At 45.0% G+C, this 21,848-nt stretch overlaps 1 protein-coding gene across 1 annotated transcript in view; it reads right to left on the bottom strand.

Annotated features, from left to right (window-relative positions):
- LOC119436152 (alcohol dehydrogenase [acceptor]) overlaps positions 1-20,859 on the bottom strand; it is a 76,744-nt gene extending 55,885 nt beyond the window's left edge. Inside the window, exons 1-7 of the mRNA XM_037702913.2 lie at positions 20,205-20,859; positions 16,584-16,807; positions 14,591-14,774; positions 11,804-11,938; positions 11,013-11,116; positions 2,758-2,925; positions 58-208 (exon numbers count right to left, since the gene is read on the bottom strand). Coding sequence (XP_037558841.2) covers positions 58-208; positions 2,758-2,925; positions 11,013-11,116; positions 11,804-11,938; positions 14,591-14,774; positions 16,584-16,807; positions 20,205-20,475 — 1,237 coding nt within the window. The 5' untranslated portion in view covers positions 20,476-20,859. The remainder of the gene's footprint in view (positions 1-57; positions 209-2,757; positions 2,926-11,012; positions 11,117-11,803; positions 11,939-14,590; positions 14,775-16,583; positions 16,808-20,204) is intronic.
- Positions 20,860-21,848: the final 989 nt, after the last annotated feature.

A 21,848-nucleotide genomic window follows, 5' to 3' on the forward strand; every position in this document is an offset into this window, starting at 1 on the left:
TGAAACCAGCACTGAAGTCATCGCAAATCGCGAACTTATGGAAGGCATGCTACCTACCTTCACCCCAGATATACTTCCAGATTTGCCATAAACTCTTTATTTTATATTCATTGATGCTGACGGGAGCTTTTAGATTGACGTATATGGGTACAGTAACGTGTTCTTGAAGGTTGCTTCCTACTCCTGGAAGTTCATTAATAACCGGTATCTGCAGAGAAGTTCAGTAGTAGCATATTAGCAGAAATGTATTGGAATTAAAAACTCAATAAGAAAGAAAAAGAAAAGACCTTGTGCATCGTAACTGTCTCACTTTTCAGTTCCCACCTACATTGTCCCGTCGCTTTAAAAAATATACAATATAGCAGGAGTAGTAGAACGAATGCACAGGAGAGACAGTAAGCGCGGTTATAGAGGAAAAAAATAGGGCATAGATAAACAACACGCTGACATAGCTACGCGTAAGACATTCGAGGAAAAAAAAGTTAAAGCATATAGAAACAGGCATACAAACTTCACACAAAGCTATGATATAGTGTTGCTCCGCTTTGGAACCTTCAGTCACCCAGTATCGCCGCCAAGCCTGTCGCCAAGCCTATCTTCCGCGAAAGTGACCAGCTTGACGTGGGCCCTCCGCGAGAACGCACGGTACCTTCGAGTAAAAGCAGCACTGCCGTGGCCCAGTCACCAGAATGTATAGAGCTAGCAGTTTGCGCCGAGTAGCGGAACAGCAGTTCCATGGCCTCGTGCGCGGCACAGTCGGGACAGGGACGGGTTATCGCGAGTCCTGGGGCGCTATAGCGTAAAATGATTCCAAACTGTTTTGATTCCAATTTTTGCAATCAGCCTCCACAATTGGTCAAAACATTTTCGGGCCACTCCCAACTTCGCCTGTCTGTCACGCGACGTCACGAAAACCGCGATAGCTCGCCATCTGATATAACGTGTACACACTGATTATGCATGATAAAACCACACTAAAGAAAAATAATCATTCCTGATTCGACGCCTTTTCACCATTAGCATTCTGCTATTGGTCCAATGTTTTCTGGCTACGCCCACTTCGCCTGTCTGTCACGCGACCTCACAGAACCACGACAACTCACCACGTCAAATGGACGTGTACGCGAAAAAAATGCATTAATATGCCCAAGAAAACTGAAAAATTTTCTGAATAGCCACAGACTGCCCCGTTCCGAAAGGAATAGAAGATGGCTGCCCGCCGATCGCTCAGGCTCTCGCTACTCGCACCTGCCGGTGAGCATGTATTTATTTGCGCATGTTAAACCTTTTTCCGTGGCAGTAAAACGTTATCGAGCCCTTCCGGCATGCATACGACATCGCTCTGCCAACTCGTCCTTGCTGAGGATCCGATTTAGCGGCATTCTTATCCTTCCGTTGCACGCCGCCGCGATTTTCGACCAGCCACCGCAAGCTAAGTAAGGCGAAGCGGACCAATCGGAGAAGCCGGCACCACCCTCTTCATACGGTTATCTATTTTCACTGTGCTGGCTCGGCCCCATCGAAACCCTCTCCACTAGAGCATGCTCCTCGCCTCTTGTCAGCCAATTAGATAAGAAAAACCGCTGAGTGTAGACAATGTTATTGGTTTTGAAAGCAAACAAAGGTGACCTCTTATAAACGAGGAGAGTGTTCGATTGGGATGTTCAGGCAACACTGCGGGTCACCGCCCGATGCTTGCGTCGGTGGTTACGTAAATTTTACGTCAGGAGTTTGGAATCATTTTACGTTATAACGCCCCTGGCTGCTACCGGTGGGCGCCAGTTCACAAACAACCTATGCAAAGGTTGAACAGTATAGCTCGTTGCCGGCGCGTGAGCCTTCACTGCTCCTGGGCCTTGGTTAGTTACACCTGGTGACACGGAAGTCTGTATGGTGGACAGCGAGTGGTGCCCGAATAGCCACACGCACGTCCGTGGCTGGCTATTACCCACGTAAGAGCCCGGTACAAGCTTTGCGTGTGCCGCGGCAGCGAGGCGAGTGGCTTTCTCGTGTCCCGTGACAGCTCGTTGTCTCTGCGGCAACCCGCTGAAAGCGAAGGCTCATCCCCACGCCGTCACCGAGTGCCGCGAAGCTATGGCGAATGGCATGCAGAGCAGGGGCAACAAGCCGCTTGGAGCTTGATAATTGAGGAACGCGAGTCCGACGTTAGAACGCGCTTTTCGGGTAGGGGCCGAAACTCCCGCAACAGGCCTAAGCCCATCTTGAGCGCCACGAGCTAGGCCACGCTAGATGAGCACCGCCAGACTAGGCGGCAACTGCGGCTGGTTTATAGCGCCGGTGTCGTTCCAGTTCACCCGCGCACATGCTGAGACACCATTTACAGTGTGTTTAATGTGTCTATAAGCACGAAATAAAAGTTCAGCTGCCAATGGGAGCGATAAGTGATCAAGAAAGAATAAGCGCTAGTTGCAAAAAGGGTAAAGCGTGAGGGCTTCATTTCTTGTTTTTGTTTTTTCAGTTTTGGTGCGGCGTGTAGTAAGGCTTTTTTAGTACTCCCACCTCTCTGATAACTGGAGTGTTTGGTTAGTTTTGTCGTAGTACGTGTGGCCGTTTCTTGCCTTTTTCTTGCCTTTCCTCAGCTCAACTTTCTCTAGATTATTTTTATCTCATGCTCCTGAAGAACAGGAAGGCACTGTGGGAATTGTGTGCCAATTATATCATATTTATCACATATGAACCTGCATTGTGCCTACGTGTTCGCGTGTGTGTGTTCAGGTAATGGGAAAGATGACTTACCCGGAATTTGTCCAAAATATCTCTTGATCCAATACCGGACAACAAAAGAATATGAGGTGATCCGACCGCGCCTGATGAAATGATGACTTCACGTTTAGCAGCCACGTGGTAAACTATGCCGTAAGAAATGACTTCGACACCGACTGCCGTAGTATTTTCGAAGAGCACCTGCAATGAAGCGAACGAACATCATGATATTCACAAGAATAAGGCTGCTGCACTGGAAAGATGACACGGGGAGGAACCAGTCGACCTGTTCGAACGATACACTCGCACAGGAAACAGGAAGAAATGTCCTGTTCCTCATAGATCAAATCACTTCAAGCGATTTTTTTTCGTATGTGTGGTTTCCTGGCCTTCCTCTGGACTTTTGTGGAGTTGGCGAAACCAAGCACGGTTAATCCGTTTGTCACTACGCTCGAAGCGTTAGATTACAGAAGGGACCGGCAGGTGCAGGTGGGTCTATGCAATTGTGTGTAAGTTCCCGGAGCCAGCACCACATTTTCCTGGCACTGACAGAAATGTGGATTTTTTTTTTTACATTTTACTTCAGTTAACTGAACTTTAGAATTAGAGGAAGCCTGCCGATAATGGCCCTGATAGGCTCGTGTGATTTTCTGTGTGACGCTACATAACAGTTAAAAATTGGTGTTGGAGAACGTAAAAAAGAATGGCAGCTCTGTTCTCTACGTTAGGTGCAAGCCATCAATGGAGCCTATAATCTGTGATAGTTATACAGACTGCTTCCACTTTGAATTTACGTAATATACCTTGCTGTAAGCATTTCTTCTTCAAAATAGCAGTTTTTTACAAGACAACTTCGACTCTCTTATTCTTCGCCATGTGGAATTGGTGGCGAACCAAGGCTTTCTGCTTTCAGCGCCAACAAGTGTTACCATAATTTTTTGTAGTGTGTCGCCCAAGGTAAGACAAGTAAGTCGCTAAATTGCAGCTAAATTTTGCGGCAAGTCACTAAAATTGTCGCTAAAGCATTTGAGTAAATTTTAGGTAACGTAGGCGTCTTAGAACACTAGAATATAACCTAACGTGGAGTCAATTATTTGCCGTAACGTTTCAAGTTTGTCTATACGTAGACTGCGGGTGAGAATAAGCAGGTAATTTACGAGCAGGGTGTAGTGGGATTTTACTTTACTAATATACTTACATAACCACGGATGATGACAGCTGAAATTCTGTGTTTATTTTCAGATTCTGAGGTTACAAATGTAGCAGTATTACAAAGAACACGAGTAATAACCTGATTTTCCTAGCACAAATAGGCCCTCGGTCCCACATTATCGCTGCAAATTTGCTAGTTCTCAGTGGTCCTGAAAAGAAAGATAAATCCTGCGACACGTGTTTGGTCACATATCAACTGGGCTATGGCAATTGCGTGAACTTTATGCAGATCAAGTACCACGCTTCTGCCCCTTGATGGAACCGAAAGATCCGTGCTGTATTGATTTGCACAAAAGCCATGAGCGTTCAGACTCACGTGAACGAGCCCAGTCGCTCCAATATCTACGCGCCTTTCTACAATCGATATGCCTGATTATTCCCCTTCTGCATTCTAAATTCCACCATAAAATTTATTGCAACAGGTTGCAAATGTCCGCCAGTCGAACGTACTTTCTGAAAATGCAGAACCCACAGCGTTAAGACCTATTAGAATCGGTTTCATGCAGGATTTAAAAATATGCGTTTTGTGAGCCCAATGTGTATCCGGTGAAGGCCACCGTTCTGTAAAGCGCAGTGCCACGACCACCGATATGAAGGCAGTCGTTGTCTCATCATGGTCTAGAAGCCATGCGTCGTACAGCCAATTTCGGCCGTTTACATCTAGCTTTTCAATAATAAAGCACGTTCTAGAACGCTATTTGTGAAGCAGCTTTGCTAACATCGAAGCCGATAAAATGTCGCGAATTGTTTTGAGAGATCGCTAAAAACGTCACCGGTCCCTAAATACAAAAGTTGCCGTTAAATAATCGAGAAAGTCGCAAAAGATCACTAAATTGACAACACCGGCGCCACAGGGTCGACGAACTGTAGCTCACCGTCTCCGTATGGGAAAGAATGCTCGTATTGACAAATCATTTTTAACGCTATAATTGTTCCTAGGAGCGGATCAATCATGATGTTGAACATATCATTAGCGAGGGCACCCGGCCAATGACACACAGCACTTACAAACAAAGGTTTGTGTATTTTGGCCAAACAATTGACAGGTCGAGCATGCAGCAGCAATTGCAGAATGCAGCAGTCTCTAAAAAAACAAAAACAAAAAAAGCATGCAGCGTCACCTCATGTCGCTCCATATGGGGCCGAATTCACAAAGCTTTTTGTTCGTAAGCGGTTTTTGATATTGGCCAATCGCCTCACTAATATAACGTCCAGCATCAGGATTGGCTATAATTTTCTCCTACGAACCATTCTAGCGCAACATACGCACGCTACCTACCAAGTAATGGCGACTGCAGCATGCCCAGGCCGCGGCTCTGGTAATTGTAGCGTAAGAGCTTTTTGTGAGTACGCACCCTGATCATCCTTTTTTTTTATTGAAATGGTACAAGAAGATGTTGTCTCACAGATATGACACCGTGAAAAGGACTCAACATCAGCATCAAGAATATGCGCCGGCTACTGCTTTTCACATGAATGGAGGTACTTACACATATATCTTTGTACACTTCTCGCTATTCACGCCTTCGCCTTGTTGAGGCCTTGCCTTGTCGGGAAACTGTGACAGATGTGTTTGTGATAAACGAACGTATGATACATGGCGCGAGAAATGGCGCGAGAAAATGGCGCGTATGAAATGGCACGTATGAATGGCGCGTATGAATGGCGCGAGAAAAAAAAAAAAAAACACGGGACGGAGAAAAGGCGCGCATATATACAAAGTTTCGCCTGAAGTTTAAAAAAGAACTGTCCTTCCACACCTCCACCTCCAATCCTTTTTCTTTAACATACGGTAGCGTGATTCAGGAGTATGCAGACAGACAAAATAACTACCATGCTTCTTTCCGTTTTGCTTTTCTTTGTTTCTTCTCTTAAGTGCCATCTCTTAAACCATTTCTTAACTAAGTGCCACCTGCGAGGGACCATCAAGGCCAATATTGTCTCATCACTGGAATCGATATATCGGGACTGCTGGGTGTAAAAATACCGGCTACTGAAGAAACGCTCAAGCGTAAGATAATTTTTGTGAATGCGAATCTCTGGCTCGTTTTCGCAGAGCAGTTCGTTCCCTAAAGTGGCTAGTAAGGACAGGCGCTGGCGAGTCATGACAGCAAACGTGGCCCGTATTCCGAAAGTTATTGCTCTAGAACTGTTCGTAACATGAGCTGGTTAAAATTGGACATATCATTAACGATGGTAGCCGGCCAACGACTAACAGTTCTTACAAAGGAAATGCTTCTCGAGTTCGGCCACTTATTATTAGCGAAAACGGTTGCCCAATGACGGTCGTTACTAACAAAGAGCTTCGTTAATTCGGCTCCTGTGTGCGCTCCTATATCCAGTTTTCTCATGTAATATTTCTTTTAGAATGTATTTACTATTACTGTAGCAGTGTCGACGTGTCGGCAATATCTGCACTTTATTAATTAGAATTATTAGAACATAGGCCTACTGCTAGGTCTCCGAAAATATTTTATGTTGCTCTGTGAAGCAAAACAAACCAATTGTTATTATTAGAGCATTAGTCACGCCAGTTTCGGTGCGTATTTGCTGCCCTCATACTGGCAACACTGGAGAGCCGTCGCTAGCATGGGGTTCGGGGTTCGACTTGCAGCCGACGAGTGGACATGCGTGCCATATGCTCGTCACCCTACACAAATGAGAAAAGCTTTCTAAAATGTTCGCAGTTCAATGAAAATTTGCCCTAGGGCTCCAGTAATTAATCAAACTAGCAGTAAATTCTAAGCTCCGGAATTTTGCTCGATTTAAGCAACACAATGAAAGCCGCAGGAAGTTTTGATGCAGGCGGCTATTTGCAGTGAACAACATTCATCTCACTCTTTTTTGTCCATTAGAAGAGTATAATTTTGGGCCAGTTGGTTATGCATATTTGAGTACGGTCAAGCGCAAAAACAGGAGAAAGTAAGGCGAGAAAGACGGGACAGGCGCTACTAACAACTGTGAACGTTTATTGGAAAATTTCGCTGCAGCAGGAGAATGCGCGCATGCGCCCAAGACACTCTGAAACCGGCAACAAAAAGAGCAGGAGCAAAAAACAGGGCGATAAGGCAAAAATTGCATACAATGCGTGCGCAATCTCTTCATGAAAAGTGATAATTGGGAAGATTGTGTAAGCTGTCAATTGCGCACAACTGGAGCAGGAGGCATAAAATACAGAACAGAAGTGAACGAGCCAACTTAGCTCTGGCTAGCCATGAATCGAGCTTCTTTGTTTAAAAGTGTTTAAATGTATGCGAAGGTCTAAAAACTGAATGGAATGGGCCTGCTGGAGCTCCAACGTGAACTTGAGCGAGGAGAAATACTTGCCTTAAACTTCGACGACCGACAGAGCCACAGATGTTTAGCGTGTCGGTGCGTCTAAATTTAAAATGACTAAATTATTTCGTACACGTTTTAATGAAAGTGACCACATCTTCGGGCTTACGTGCCACGATCCAAGAAAGCCATTCCACCCTTCGATTCCTCAAATTTGAACCTGATTAAATGGGGAACCACTAAATGATGTTTCAGGTTGACTCTTTTGAAGTCCTGTTCACACAGGATAACGAAAATCTTCGGTCACCAAGTAGCAAGGTTGCAGCAGGCAGGTTTCCCGCGTCCGCTGCTTCGAGCTGTAGCAGAAACGCTGCTTAATCAGCTGCGGAAAAAGCCTGCGGTAGACGTTGTAGGTACCCCGCAGAAGAGGCGTTTTTTCGAGGTTGTGCCATTTCTGAATCAGTTTTCGCACAACTTTAAGAATGTCGCAAAGAAGCATGGGGTGGTCTTGTGTTTTCTGCACCATGTAAAGTTGCAAGGAAGCATGGGGTGCATCTTGTGTTTTCTGTACCATGCAGATTGGTACAACTGTGCAAACGGGTCACGAGATGTCAAGTGAGGAAATACTGTACGGCGAAACACGAGTATCAGCATGTCCGATGCGCTACTTGTGTCGTGTACAGAATTCCTTTAAGCTACGGTCGTGTTTACTTGGGACAGACTGGCCAGTGCCTGAAAGACAGGCTGCGACAGCACTTTCGGTGTTTGAAATCAGGAGAAGGCTTTAATCTTGCTTTGCACTGCAAAATTTGCGGTTGCTATCCGCGGTTGAAGAATGCGGAAGTTGTAGGCTGTGGAAAAACGTCATTAGAACATGAGCTCTTGGAAGCGGTGTTAATAGAAAATTCTGGATCTGATATGTGCGTAAGTGTGGCTTGCATTTGACGCGATTCATGGGTAGACACAACTAGGCTGGTTCATTCACTTCTGTTTCGTTTTTTTTTTCTTTTCTTTTTCGTTTTTTTTCTTTTTTTTTATATGCCTCCTGTGCCAGTTCTGCGCAGTTGACAGCGTACACATATACTTCCCAATTATTACGTTTCATGCAGAGATTGTGCCCCACGTCGTATGCAGTTTTTGCTGTATCGCCTTGTTTTTTGCGCCTGGTCTTTGTGTTGCAGGTTTCAGAGTGCCTTGGGCGCATGCGCGGATTGTCTTGTTGTGGCGAAATTTTCCAATAAACGTCCACAGTCAGCAGCGCTTGTCCTGTCTGTCTCGCCTTACTTTTTTTCCCTCTATCACGCTTCGCCGTACTCAAATAACTTGTGCAGTCGCAATAAAATGTTCGGAGGCCAATGGTGCCATGGTGTTTTGTCTTCGCAGCCGCAGCATGCCGGCTAAAATCAAGTGGTACAGCCGGCATGCGCATGTTCCACCGATGCAACGTATACAAGCAATTTCACGTTGTGGAGCTGGCCCCGTATTTGCAAAACGTACTTACGCTAAAATGTGGCTTGTAAAAGAAGTGCCAGCGAATCTTTTGTTGCAGATTATATTAGCGAAGCCAGCAGGCCATAGCCAAAAAATGCTTACGAATAAAAATCTTTGTGAATTTGCCCCGAGATGCCGAATTCACGAATATTTTCGTTCGTAAGTGCATTTTAGCACTGCACGGCCACCTTCGCTAATTGTCAAATATCAGGATTGGCTGGAATTTCTCTTACGTACAATTTTACCGTAAGACTTTTTTTTCTGCTGCTGCTGTGGTGTCAAAACCTTTGCTCGCGGGTGTATACTATAGAACAGACCACGAGGAGCGTGCCTGAGACAACGATCGAACAAGTGGCTCCCAGTATTGATTGCCTCTGCCAACTTCTAGCATCAGGCTGCCGCAGTTCACACACAGTGCGAAAGGCGGCGCTTCTTGCATGAGTCGTGACCCTTGGGCGACACGGCGCGCGCGCCCTCGGCTGAGTGGATTCGTAGATTTTGAGCGGCGCACTTTCTTAAAGCAGTCGCGAAGTTTACGAGTGTTTAATTCAAGAATAGAACGTAAGGGTCGCCAATATTGCGGCCAGGAAACGAATCCGAACACGATGACAAAATGAGGAATCCGAGGGAAAATTCGCAAAGCTTTTCGTTCGTAAGTGCATGCTGTTTCCTAAAAGAAATTCTGGGGATCTTACATGCCAAAAACACGACCTGATTATGAGGAGCGCCGTAGTGGGGGCCTCCGGATTAATGTCCATCCCCTGGGGTTCATTAACGTGCTCCTAAATGTAAGTACACGAGTGTTTTTGCATTTCGCGTCAAACGGAATGCGGCCCCCGCGGCTGAAATTGAACCGGCGACTTCGAGCTAAGCAGCGCAACTCCATATAGCCATGGGGCTACCGCGGCAAGTGTAAGAGCTGTTTACGTTTGGGCAGCTTCCTTCTCTGGTATATTCCCAACGTACAAGGCGATTGGCTGCCGTCTGCAGTTACGAACCGTTCGAGCATAAGAATATGGGCCCGGATGTTTTGAGAGATGTAAGAACATAAGTGCGATCACGATATAAGGAAGAAAAGCTCCGTGGACGCGTTATTTTTACAATTTTCGCCTAGTTCAAGTGAAACAAAAGTAGGAAGCCCCGAACCACTGCCATAATGCGCAGCCTTCAATGTAAGAGATGCGATATCGAGAGGTCGTTGTCTTCGGTGAACTTGAATTGCTCCTGTGGTGAACATCATATGCTTTGTAAGATCGCTGAGTAGATGTGTGTGGTACACTTACACTCCCAAGCTTCTCTTTTAAAGTAATCTCAGTGACTCGTCGCGTCTCAGCGACGAAGGTGTCCTGCTGCTGAGCGCGCGCTGTCAGGGCCTAAATTCACGGCTTCGGCCTCCGAATTACAATGGGCCGAAATGTAGAAACGCTCACGCACTGTACCTTGGGTGCTCGTTAAAGAGCTCAGGTAGTAAAAGTTGATCTGCAGCACCCCACTACGGCGTCTGTCACAGGCAGTGCGTTTCTTTGAGACATTACACCGCATCAATCCTTTTTTCTTTCTCCCTCTCGCACTGAAAGGTATCAACGAAAGGTCACTTCGATCGAAAACGTCATCACACAGCACGGCATCCTGATGCCACCCGCTCATATTTTAGCATTTTAAACGATGTCGATGTCACACTTTAAAGAGGCCGAATTCACCAAGCTTTTTGGCCCGTATACATAGAAAACTCTTGCGCTATAATTGTTTTTAAGAGCAAATGCAAGCCGAACCTATTGCTGTACGTGCTATTAATGAAGGTGCTTTGCCAACGAAAAGTGTTACTCATTCGGTCCTTGTTCGTAATTCAGGCCTAGGCTCTGGGAGGCGAGCCTGGCGCGAACTGTCGGTGGTCGTAATGTATTACATAGGACGCGCTAACTCCGTCTCACCGGCCCTATGTATCGTGTTCGTAATCGATTACGCTCGTAGCATTACCGATGCTTGACATAATGTATATCGGCTGTATGGAATGACAAGAATGAAGACCCATTTCGTTAGGAACCCTGTACACGTAGGCCCGTATTCCCAAAAGAATGCTCTTACGCAAGAATTTCTCACGCGGGCAGATGACAGCCAATCGTTATGACGGACATTTGATTCGCGATGGCAGCCGGCCACTGACCAAGATCGTTTAAAAATGAAAAGCTTTCCGCATTTGCACTCAGGCTTTTGTTTTTTACGACTATGGAAAACCACGGCCAACAAGTAAAAGCACCATGGAGTTTTCTGCGACTCGCTTTCTCACCATTGTCACTGGTAGTTCTTACCTTGCTTACATGCGCCCCAGTCATAATCCTCAACCTTGAGTTACTTAGAACAGGCTTAATGTATAGATCATATGTGGTCCACTTTCTGCCCTTGTACAAATTGCCTGAAAAAGCAAGGTACAAATAAATGTAGCTGGTTTGAAACTACTGTTCACAATGCAAACGAAACCTTGAATGCTTTCTCAAAACAAATATTAATATTATTTTATTGTTAATTCTGACGAATCTTTACTCATTTCTTTGTACATTCCTTTCAGGAAAATAATGTGATAATGACATAAAAAATGTCATAAAGTCATAAAGATGTGAAATTGAGCCCAGAAAATAAGCGGGATTCCCAAGCAACAGCAGTGTGCCATTAGATGAAATTCTGGGGTTTGGGCCCAGAGCGATAGGCCTGCAAGGCATTCTGCTTCAAGCTTGCTTGTCTACCTCAGCCGTGTTCACTAATGGGCGTGATGCGCTAAACTAAACCTCCTCCATTCCTCTGCGGTTGTTCGACATCCCTGCATGTTTTCGTAGTAAGAACGTCTAGCAATTACATCGATGGTTTTCAATTGTTGAAAAAAAAGTGCCTTGAAATCGCAGATTTTCCTGTGGTCTCGGTGCCATGTACATTCATCGAGATTCTTTAAAAGTATTCTTAAAATAAAAAAGGACGTTGAAAGCTTTTTAAGTTTACAAAATATTGAAAAAGTTTAAATATTTAAAAAATGAGCTTAAAGACCTCCTTGCACGCATTTCAGAAAAAAAAAGAAAGAAAACTGGCGAAGTAATCGTCAGCGCCTTACTTTGTTGCATCTGATTTTCTTTCTTCTCGAGGCCGAGCCCTATGTGTCCAGCCGCTTGCCTTAGCGCCGAGCAAATCTCCGAGGTGCTGCAGGCGTTGTCCGTCACCGGAATTCTCGCGTCGGGCGTCCTGTCCGCTATGGCCAAATACCCGCATGTTGCTCAGGAATGTGTTACAGATGACTAAAAACTCTCTTGTCTGGTACTGACTAAAGACAAGCGAGGAAGAGGACATTACAGCAACGGAAATAAAGTAAGGCAAATTCGTAAAGTGCGTGCAATTATTGTAAATTTGCCCAAAGATGTTTCATCGTATGTGCTGTTTGCCATTGACCGGCCGCCTTCACTAATAGTATGCCCAACATCACGACTGGCTCACATCTGCTCTTATAGGAACAGTTCTAGCATAAGAACTTTTATTTTTTAAATTTTGTGCGTGTGTGTGTGGGGGGGGGGGGGGGGGGGGGGAGGGCGTGCGTGCGAATATGGGGGCTCTAACTCTTTATTGGGCGAAATTGTGCCCAGAAAGACAAACAGCGCTCAAATCACAAGGATAGCATCGAACACAGTCCTCGGTCATCGCATCTGATCTCGCGGTTCAACTGCGTGCGCTATTTGCACGTGACACGTATTCACACGTGACATAGTAATTGCTGGCACTCTTGTTCGTTCGGCAATGTACAACACTATTAGCTACGCGCGTTCAATCTGATCAGACAGGCCTCCTTCACCTTACTTCTTCTTGTTGGGGTTTTACGTGCCAAAAAATTTACTATTCCTGGAATCACCAAGCAGGCCAATCATCCATCGCTGGCTCTGAAGCAACTGACGCTCCTATTGATGCACCAGACATATCATGACTACATATCTATATATACTGATGGTTCGACCTCACCTACCAGCTCAACTGCCGCATTCGTCGTTCCAGCCAAGCAAGTTGCAGTTAAATTCAAATTATCACATATGACTACATCTACGTCGGCAGAACTTGCAGCCCTCCATGCAGATGTGACCTACGTCACCGAAAAGCCAGCACATAAATGGGTCATATTCTGTGACTCTACGGCAGCCCTTCACAGTATCAAGTCAGCCTTACATCACAGAACTTACGAGCAGATGATATCCGACATCAGGGAAGTACATCACCATGCTCTGGAAACAGGGCACAGCATAGTCTTCCAGTGAATTCCTGCTCACTGTGGCATCACCGGCAACGACATTGCTGACAGGGCTGCCCGATCTGCCCACGAAGACACCCAGACGCGTACAATGCCTTTGGCGAGGGCGAACACTGCCAGGGAACTTCGTCTACTTGCACGCAAAAAGTCACAAGCTTTATGGAGTTCAAGTGCCTTCAATTGCCGATTGTATAAGTTGGACCCTTTGCTACGGCTACGACTGCCATCTAGCCTTTCCCGCGGCGAAACAACCTTGCTGTGCCGCTTGTGGCTGGGAGTGGCGTTCACGAACACTTACTCATACCGTTTGGAAATGGCCGAGAGCCCGATGTGCGACTCATGTATGTGCGATTAAACCATCGAGCACCTATTGTGCACCTGTCCTCGCTATGACGTACAACGCCTCTCTCTCAGGACAACTTTAAACCGGCTGGACTCGAGACCGTTCTCTGAGTCAAAGATACTCGGACCGTGGCTACACCCGTCACTGACACAAAAAGCGATGCGTGCTTTAGTACAGTATTTGAAGTGCACCGGTTTAAGAGACCGCCTATAGTGTCCCTGTATATCGGCCCACGTGTACTCAGTGCTCATTCTCTCCCTATTCCCCTTTCCCGTACCCCTAGTGCAGGGTAGCAAACCGGACGCTCTTCTGGTTGACCTCCCTGCCTTTCCTCTCCTTGCTCTCTCGCTTACGTGCCAAAACCAGTTCTGATTATGAGGCACGCTGTAGTGGAGAGCTCCGGATTAATTTTGACCACCTGGGGTTCTTTAACGTGCACTACAACGCAAGCACACGGGCGTTTTCGCATTTGGCCTCTATAGAAATGCGGCCGCGGCGGCCGGGATTCGATCCCGCGATCTCGTGCTCAGCAGCGCAACGCCTTAGCTGACTGAGCCATCGCGGCGGGTGCCTTCACCTTAGAAATTTGCAACAACATTAAAGAAATTTCAAATATTTTAGGCGCAGCTTGTGATGATCGTCAACTTGATAACAACGACAATCCGTTGAAACAGACACCGGAAAAAATAATATCATGACTGCGTGGCAATATAGGGATAATCGACTATTTGTGAAGGTGGTAAGCCGATGGTAAATAGCACTTACAAACGAAAAGCTTTGTGAACTCAGCCCCATGTTTTTTTTTCTAACGATGTCATGCATTTCGGGGTTCGCGGGGAAATGCACTGGCAAGTCCGAGCAACAAAATTCAAGTACATTAGGGCGACGGGTCCTCAAAATCGCAGATTTTCGGATAAATCCTAAATCGAAAAAAATTTTACCGGCGAGCGTTTTTCGGAGCGCTTCGAATTTCGCCGAAAACGCAGAACCCTAGTCATATAGCAACAAAAGCGTATAGCAACCAATCGTAGCAAGGAGCCACAAGAATAAGTCATTGAAAAATCTTAGCGAGGAAGCATCTACAGCTGCAATCGGTGCCATGGAGCTTTTATTTGGTAGACGTTTGGTATTTTAAGCTCTAGTGGTGCCCCCTTGCCTTTAGAAAATAATAAAAGTAAGTATTCTTCAGTATGAACTATATATAGTAAATCTCCTAGGAGTATGGCAATAAACTGAGCGCTGTCGCGCGGCATGCGACTATCCCATACCGTGCCCGTCACCGACTGGGAACTCCAGCTTGCGGTAGAGAGCGGCCACGCGTTCAGCCGGGAATCCGCACGTCTGGCAGCGCCGATTCCACTCTTCCCAATCCTCAGTGGTGGGTCTGGAGTGGATCATGCAGTAGAGGTTGGAGCTGCCGCCTAATGCTTTTCCACGGGGCCACCGCAAACTCTGCGTTCAATTCAGTTCGTCCGCTGAAGAGCGTTGACTTTCGGCCTTGTTCGTAAGACGTAGTTTGCATTGTTTAAGTGCATTGTGAGACGGGGACAATAAATGGACACACACAAGCGCTAAGAATAGCAAACCCCCCCTTCCTTGCGAGAATTATTCAAGCGCAAGGAATGTTCCTTAAGAAAAGAGGCAGCCCGCTTTAACGGGATTTTTGAAGGAAGTTGTTAACAGCGGGCGATTACGTCGACACCTTCGGGACCGCACTGGGCTTCCTCAGCTTCAGGTGCCTACCTCGATAGCCGTTTGAACCAACGAGAGCAGCTCCGCCGCTGAGTGTTTGGGATCAACCCCGAACTTGGGGCCAAGGGATGAGTAGCCGCCTCACGTGACCAGGTAAGTTGTGTCCGTGTCAGTCAATGCGCCTAGACAATCCTAAATACGTCCGCGGAGGCGTTCAGTTAAAAAAAAAAAGCATGAAGAGCTTGCTCTTCAAACGAGGAGACGTCTCGCTTACATGCGAGCTCATTTTTTGCAGTGACGCTCTGACCAGGCTCACCATTGTTCGTTTTTCAAAGAAATAATAATAATAATAATAATAATAATAATAATAATAATAATAATAATAATAATAATAATAATAATAATAATAATAATAATAATAATAATAATAATAATAATAATAATAATAATAAACCAAAGCTGTGTCATTTGGGTCATTGTTGTACAGAGTAATAAAAAAGTGCTTGCTGGGTGGATAACTGTGATCGCTGTTTAGCTATAGTGACTAGACTATTCGCTTGGTTAAATGACTCAACTAAGCAGTTTTATGGCGTGTGCGGTTGTTTCTGAGATTAAAGCGGGTACTGTTTAGGGCATTGTATTTATTGCGAAAGTGGGCCTCACAGTACAAATACAACAGTTGGTTCCGCAAGAATATGACTTTAGAGGACGCGTTACCATGTGAACTATATCTTAATATAATCGAACTGAAAATCGTTTTGTTCAGCGTCCGCTGAACTTAATTCAATGATGCTTGTTGCATATAATAGGAAATGTTAAATATACCAACTGTTGGCAGAAGACTTCTTTTATTTAAGCCATCACTGTTTTGAAGATGTTGCAGAAAGTTGGAAAATTTCGATAAGTGACTTTAGAGCCTTGTAACTCAGCAATAATGAACGATACTACAATATTGTCAACTGCACTTATTGGGACTTCTAAAGCAAACAAAATTCATATATTATACTACGCTCTGAAGTACGAAAAAAATTGTGAGTAGGGTCTTTGCAGAACTCAGCGTAAACAACATTATAACTTCACCTAAACTGTGTGTTATTGAGTCATGTTTTTTCGCTTTCGACTATCTAACAAATAATTTGCAAAATCGTGAGATCTGTATTTGGTGCACATTTGCGCAGCTGTAAACTTTGTGCTTCATTATTTTTTTTTATTTACCGATTATTGGTCAATTCATGCAGTAACTCTGAGGCCCTAAGCCACAATTATCTATCCAGCTGTCGATAAATTTAGTATTCTCAGTTCACTGCAGAAAACTGACTTCAAATCTGTTCAACGGTTATCAAATGGAAGCCTCTCTACGTTTCTCATATACTCAAAAAGGGACATCAGCGTTGGCTCCAAGATAGAGCTTCCTCTTAAATGGCAGCAACGAATTAATATTCGAGCTTTAATGAAAAAAGAAAAAAAAACATAGAGATGTTTGCAGAGATGCGTTGATATAAAAAAGTAGCGACATCATTTTATAGCATTAGCCCGTTAACTCTCCTGTCGTTGGTTGATAGGTGCTACCTGGTTGTAGTAGCACTGTAGAGCGTCTTTCTGAGGCGCCGTCACGAAGTTCCAGTCAATGGAGGTCGCCTGTAGCGCCAGAGACAGCAGCGGTACAGAGGCGTACCAAGGAGCTTCGCCGCGGCCAGCTTCTACAAGCAGAACTTGCGCCGGACTACCATCCGGCCCCACAGCGCCGTCCAGAAGCCTCCGAGCCAGCACGGAACCGGCTGTCCCGGCTCCAACTTCGGAGGTGTGCATACAGGTCAAAAGGAACGAACAATCCAAATTACTCAACGAAAACAAAACTAAAATGTCGCAGTTTCGCCCGAAAGGTGAAATATCGATTGCGATAGCAAATTAGTATACAGTTATACGAAGTAAGGATAGTAGTTTTACCGGCTGTATGAACTCGTAAACATTCACCTACTAACTTAAGTAACAAGCATGGTGTCACGCCCGCGCAGGCGAACGAAAACATATCTCACTCGGTGAGCGTGGACACTCGCTGTCAAACCGCTGGCGTGAGGAAGAGCGGCAGAAGCAACGAGCAAATTGACCTTCGTGCTGCCTCTCGCTTCAACACTAACTGACAGAGTTTTCTTTCGTAATCGCTGTGTGACATTCGCAGGCCACTTTCGTAACGCAAATATATTGGCTACAAGGCCGTACGTTAAAGCGTGCTAAACGTCTTAGCGAATACAGGCCCAGAGTTTAATGCGCGTTTACGATGATTGTCATGTATAATAGTTAATAACAGGAAGCTATACAGACATCTTTTGCAGCGTATGCAACCTAACTTGGAGGAACAGTATCGGGCCAGAGCCCGTATTCACTAAACTTAGCGAACGTCAAAAACATCTGCGATGGGACATCGCCGCGGCGAACTTCTTGTTATCCCGCTGATCGCTATCATGAGCGGTGGGCGCCCGAACGCCGGTCAATCAGCAAATTTATTACAGAACAGTGGTTTTGTGCATACAGTTTGGAGATAATTATAGCCAGTCAGAAAAGCTTTATAAACATCTTCATGAAAAGGCGGTGACTTCAGGGACGTAATCATTTCATGCCATCTGCAAACTGTCACTTTTGCATATAGAGTGCCGATAACAAAGCCTCACGGGTGCATTTGTAGGTCAGGTGTGGTTAAGAAAAGGAGCAGGGGCAGCTTTCACAAAGCCGGTCGTTCGAAAGCGCTTTTTTGATTGTCGGCATCCTTCGCTAATAATACATTCCCTGATTTTTTCCTTACGAACATAACTAACGTAAGGATCGCTTCGTGAATGTGAATAATGTGCGAGTGTTTGCTTTAAAAAGTCGAGTTATTCCTTTCACGCAAGGCATTTCCTGACGGGCAAACGGGGACGTTCCGTATCCAATGTCTCAATCCGGTAGGGTCTCTCTCATCTAGATTTGGCGTTTAACACGTTGGTTAGCGGTGACGCAGTGGCTATGGCGTTGCGCTTATGGGCCCCTATATATATCCAGAAAAAATGCTTACGCATAAATTAAGCATAAAAGCAGATGCCAGCCAATCCGGATGCAAGACATGTTATTATCTGAGGCGGCCGGCTAATGGCGGAGAACACTTACGAACCAACAGCTTTGTGAATTCGACCCCTGGGTCCGCATTCACAAAAACGTTCTTACGCTAAAACTGTTCGTAAGAGCATAACCCAGCCAAATGTGAAGCCGCACATATTAATAGCCGATGATGGAGAGCCCTCAATAACGAAAAGCTTTGTGAATTCGGCCCCTGAGCACGAGGCCGCGGTATCGATCCCTGGCGTGGCGGCCCCGTTCAGATGGGGGCGGAATGCAAAAACACTCGTGTATTAACATGTACCCAACCTCGTGTACCTCGTGTACTAACATGTGCCCAAAGCAAAATGCTTTGGGTACATGTTAGGGAATCCGACATTGTCAAAAATAATCCGAACTGTCCCACTACGGCGTCCCTCATAACCCACTGTACATTTGTAGGGACATTAAACTCCACAATTTAATTAAACCTTGACACAGTGCGGTCTAACGTCATTAAATGGGCACTGTGGGTTCTGAAGGACGTCGTAGAGGGGCAGCTAGGGTTAATTTTGACAATGTGCGATTCCTTAACATGCACCCAAACCACTGTAAACGAGCTTCATCGGAATGCGCCCGGCGCATTCGAATGCGAAAGAAATCGTTTGATTAAACCGGCCTAGAATATTTCTTGCGCATAAAAGCACGCTTTTCGGAAAAACTGCGACATAGATGAGAAAAACAGATTGAAAAGGGAAGATTTGGTGATCAATCAGGCACTTACGGCCTCATAGATTGAAATTTACTTGGTGTTCTTGAGTGGAGGTATTTTCGATGAGAATTGAATACGACAATTAAAAAAATCATTAACTTCGAATTTCGAGTTGAATACCGAATATTTTTGTATACAGTAAGCCCTAGTAAAAACAATATAAAGAGGAAATGTGGCAAAAAATTATCTATTGCCTTCAACACATGCAATACAAGCGCATTCACCCAGGCAACTTGTAAATTAGCAAAAAAACATGAAAAGCCACCGCCACTCCTGGTTCGCTTAAAATGGGCTCTTTTGAAGCAGCTGGTCAGGTATGCGCTGTGTATGAATTGACGCTTTTGAAGGATGGCAAGATCTAGCAATCCTAGTAACCTCGTATATCTGGCCATATCCTAACAAATACAATATTTAATTATCGAATTAAATACCTTGATACATCGACTCAAAACGAAGGTATTCGATTTGACATTTTGTTTATCACACACCCCTGGAGAGAAAAAGAGAGAGATTCATTACAACCAAAAAGCAATGAAGTTGGCTTAAACCAGCGCGTTCCAGCCAGTTACTCGGCGTTGAGATAAAGGGAGAGGGAGCAAAAGGAAATGCATAGATTGACGATGATGACAATTCGGAGAATGTGCTGATGTACATGAATAAAAATAAGGCTGCACAGAGTTCTCACAGTATCATATCAGCTTCATTGGATGGTCTTCATGGGCGAGAACTTACTCGAGGTTTTATATACCTTAGAAACTTCCCTTTCATCTCTTGCTAGGTATTTTTGGAACACGTTCTTTTTCAGACGGCTTGTTTCAGTATTTTTCAAGCAGTAGTTTTATTATATTATTCCTGAAACATGCTGGCCTTCAGACAACGTGTTTACATATCAGTTATACATATAAATACATATACAATAATACAATATATACATTTAGGTTTATATTTATATACATATACACTTATATAATAAATACATATCAATTTGTCTTAGACGTTCTCCAAGCATAGTCACAAATTTTAGCTCAGATGTGTAGATGTACACCTCTCTGCGGTAAAAGTCACACCTGCAACCAATAGCTGAGCAGTGTCGACTGCCACCGATCCTATTTCTCGATAAATTGAACGCAAGTTAGCTGCTTTGATCACCGGCACCACCGTGCAACTTTTTCACCACGTCGCCTAGTTTACCGACTGGCCACGCGGTGATCTGCGTCTCTGTGGTGGGGCGGGTGCACTGAATCAAGAGGTCGAAAATTCCGAAATACGGAAGTGGGTATGACTAACCTTAGTACTCGTAGTTGTAACTGAATTTAGATTCGGCGAGATCGCTGCATGATCAACCATACCGACGATGTAGTCGTACTCGGGATCTGGAGGCATTCGGATGTCTTGGCAGCGTCGAAGGTGATGCCACAACACCGCTGTCGCGATGCACACGAGATTCAGCAAGCACGAGCTCTGCGGAGAGCGCCAATGTTGCTGTTGAGAAATGGCACTCAGCAGTTCGAACGTTTCAGCAAACATTACGAAAATTAGTTGTGGTGATGCAGTGAGGCAAATAGTGGGGATTTTTCTCGCAATGAGGCTCCTCTCTAGCGACAACGGAAGAAGATACATGCATGATAATATGAAATAATATTCAAAATGTGTTCATGTTTTCATTAATTACTCAGGTACATATCTTGTAATTGTGGATTGGAAGGCAGCCAGCCAGTCAGTGTTCATAATACGTAAGTTCAGTAGTAATCCTCAGACATGCTTCAACTTTGCCGCGAAGTAAATTTGCTTTCCCCGAAGAATTACCGAGACGCTGGAGCAGAGGTTGGGACCACAGCGTCGCGTGGAGCGCCGGCATATAGACTCTGCATGTTTTGGTAATGAATATCTGGAAGCTTGCACCAGCCCGATGATTACAAGTAAATGTATACGCCTTACACAGTGGCTGGCATCATTTTTGAAGATAGAATGTGATCCTAAAACTAATAGTTGAAATATGGACGGACTGATGTCAGGTGATCAGTTGCATATTTAAAACAAAAGGATGGACGCAACGTTCAGCTAGTATACTTGCTTAATAAAAAGGAACAGCGTGAAGCAACAAGGTAGAGATGGAAAAACAAACAGGGCAAGCGCGGAACTCACAACTGAGCATATTTTTCTTTTCAAATAACGTATATACGTACACATTCCACAAAAAAGAAAAAAAAAAGAAAAACAATCCACGTGTCACCAAACAGAACAATCAGCTTAAGAGGAAGTTTTACATCAGGAGCTCCTATCTAAACACATCGGAACGCAGATTGTGTTACTCGGCACCCACAGTACGAAATTCGGCGAAGGTTGTTTCATTTTGACGTAAAGTTAAGATCTACCGACTGTAGATCTTAACTCATCATGTTTGGAACATCATCATCATCATGGTTCTTGAAAACAAATCACTTTATATATCTCTAAGTTAAAAAAAAGAACTGAGGCATTAAGGATAAAATCTTCCTGATACACACTCGATATGACTAAGACATTCGCTATAGAGTGTTTACAGATTCGGCAACACTTCCAGCTTAAAATGCGCAGAGATTACAATCAAGACCCCATAGAAAAATGAAAGTAAACACGTCAGCAATGCCATAAACCACAATGAACAATTAACCGGGAATTTCGAACGATATGAGTGAATCACCTACCTTTTTTACCAAACCTCATGTTTCTGAGCGACTCGAAATATTTCCCCACAGTCCTAAGATTTGCGGTGCACAGTCTGTGGCCCAGGCCGATCAGGCTCCAGCTCACAACTGCGAGCTCAACCGCACTTCGAAGACACAGAAAAAGGTATCCCGTCACTGCAGCCGTCTTCACCCGTACGCCGCTTTTCTGGTTTCCTGGACGCGAAGCACGTGAGCAGTAGCGAAGACCCTGACAGAGACGCCGGTGGCACCCGCTGACTCAGGACTATGCAGCCAAACGCGATTAAGACGCGAGGGGTTTCCTTC

Source organism: Dermacentor silvarum, chromosome 1, assembly GCF_013339745.2.
Source record: "Dermacentor silvarum isolate Dsil-2018 chromosome 1, BIME_Dsil_1.4, whole genome shotgun sequence".
NCBI lineage: Eukaryota > Metazoa > Arthropoda > Arachnida > Ixodida > Ixodidae > Dermacentor > Dermacentor silvarum.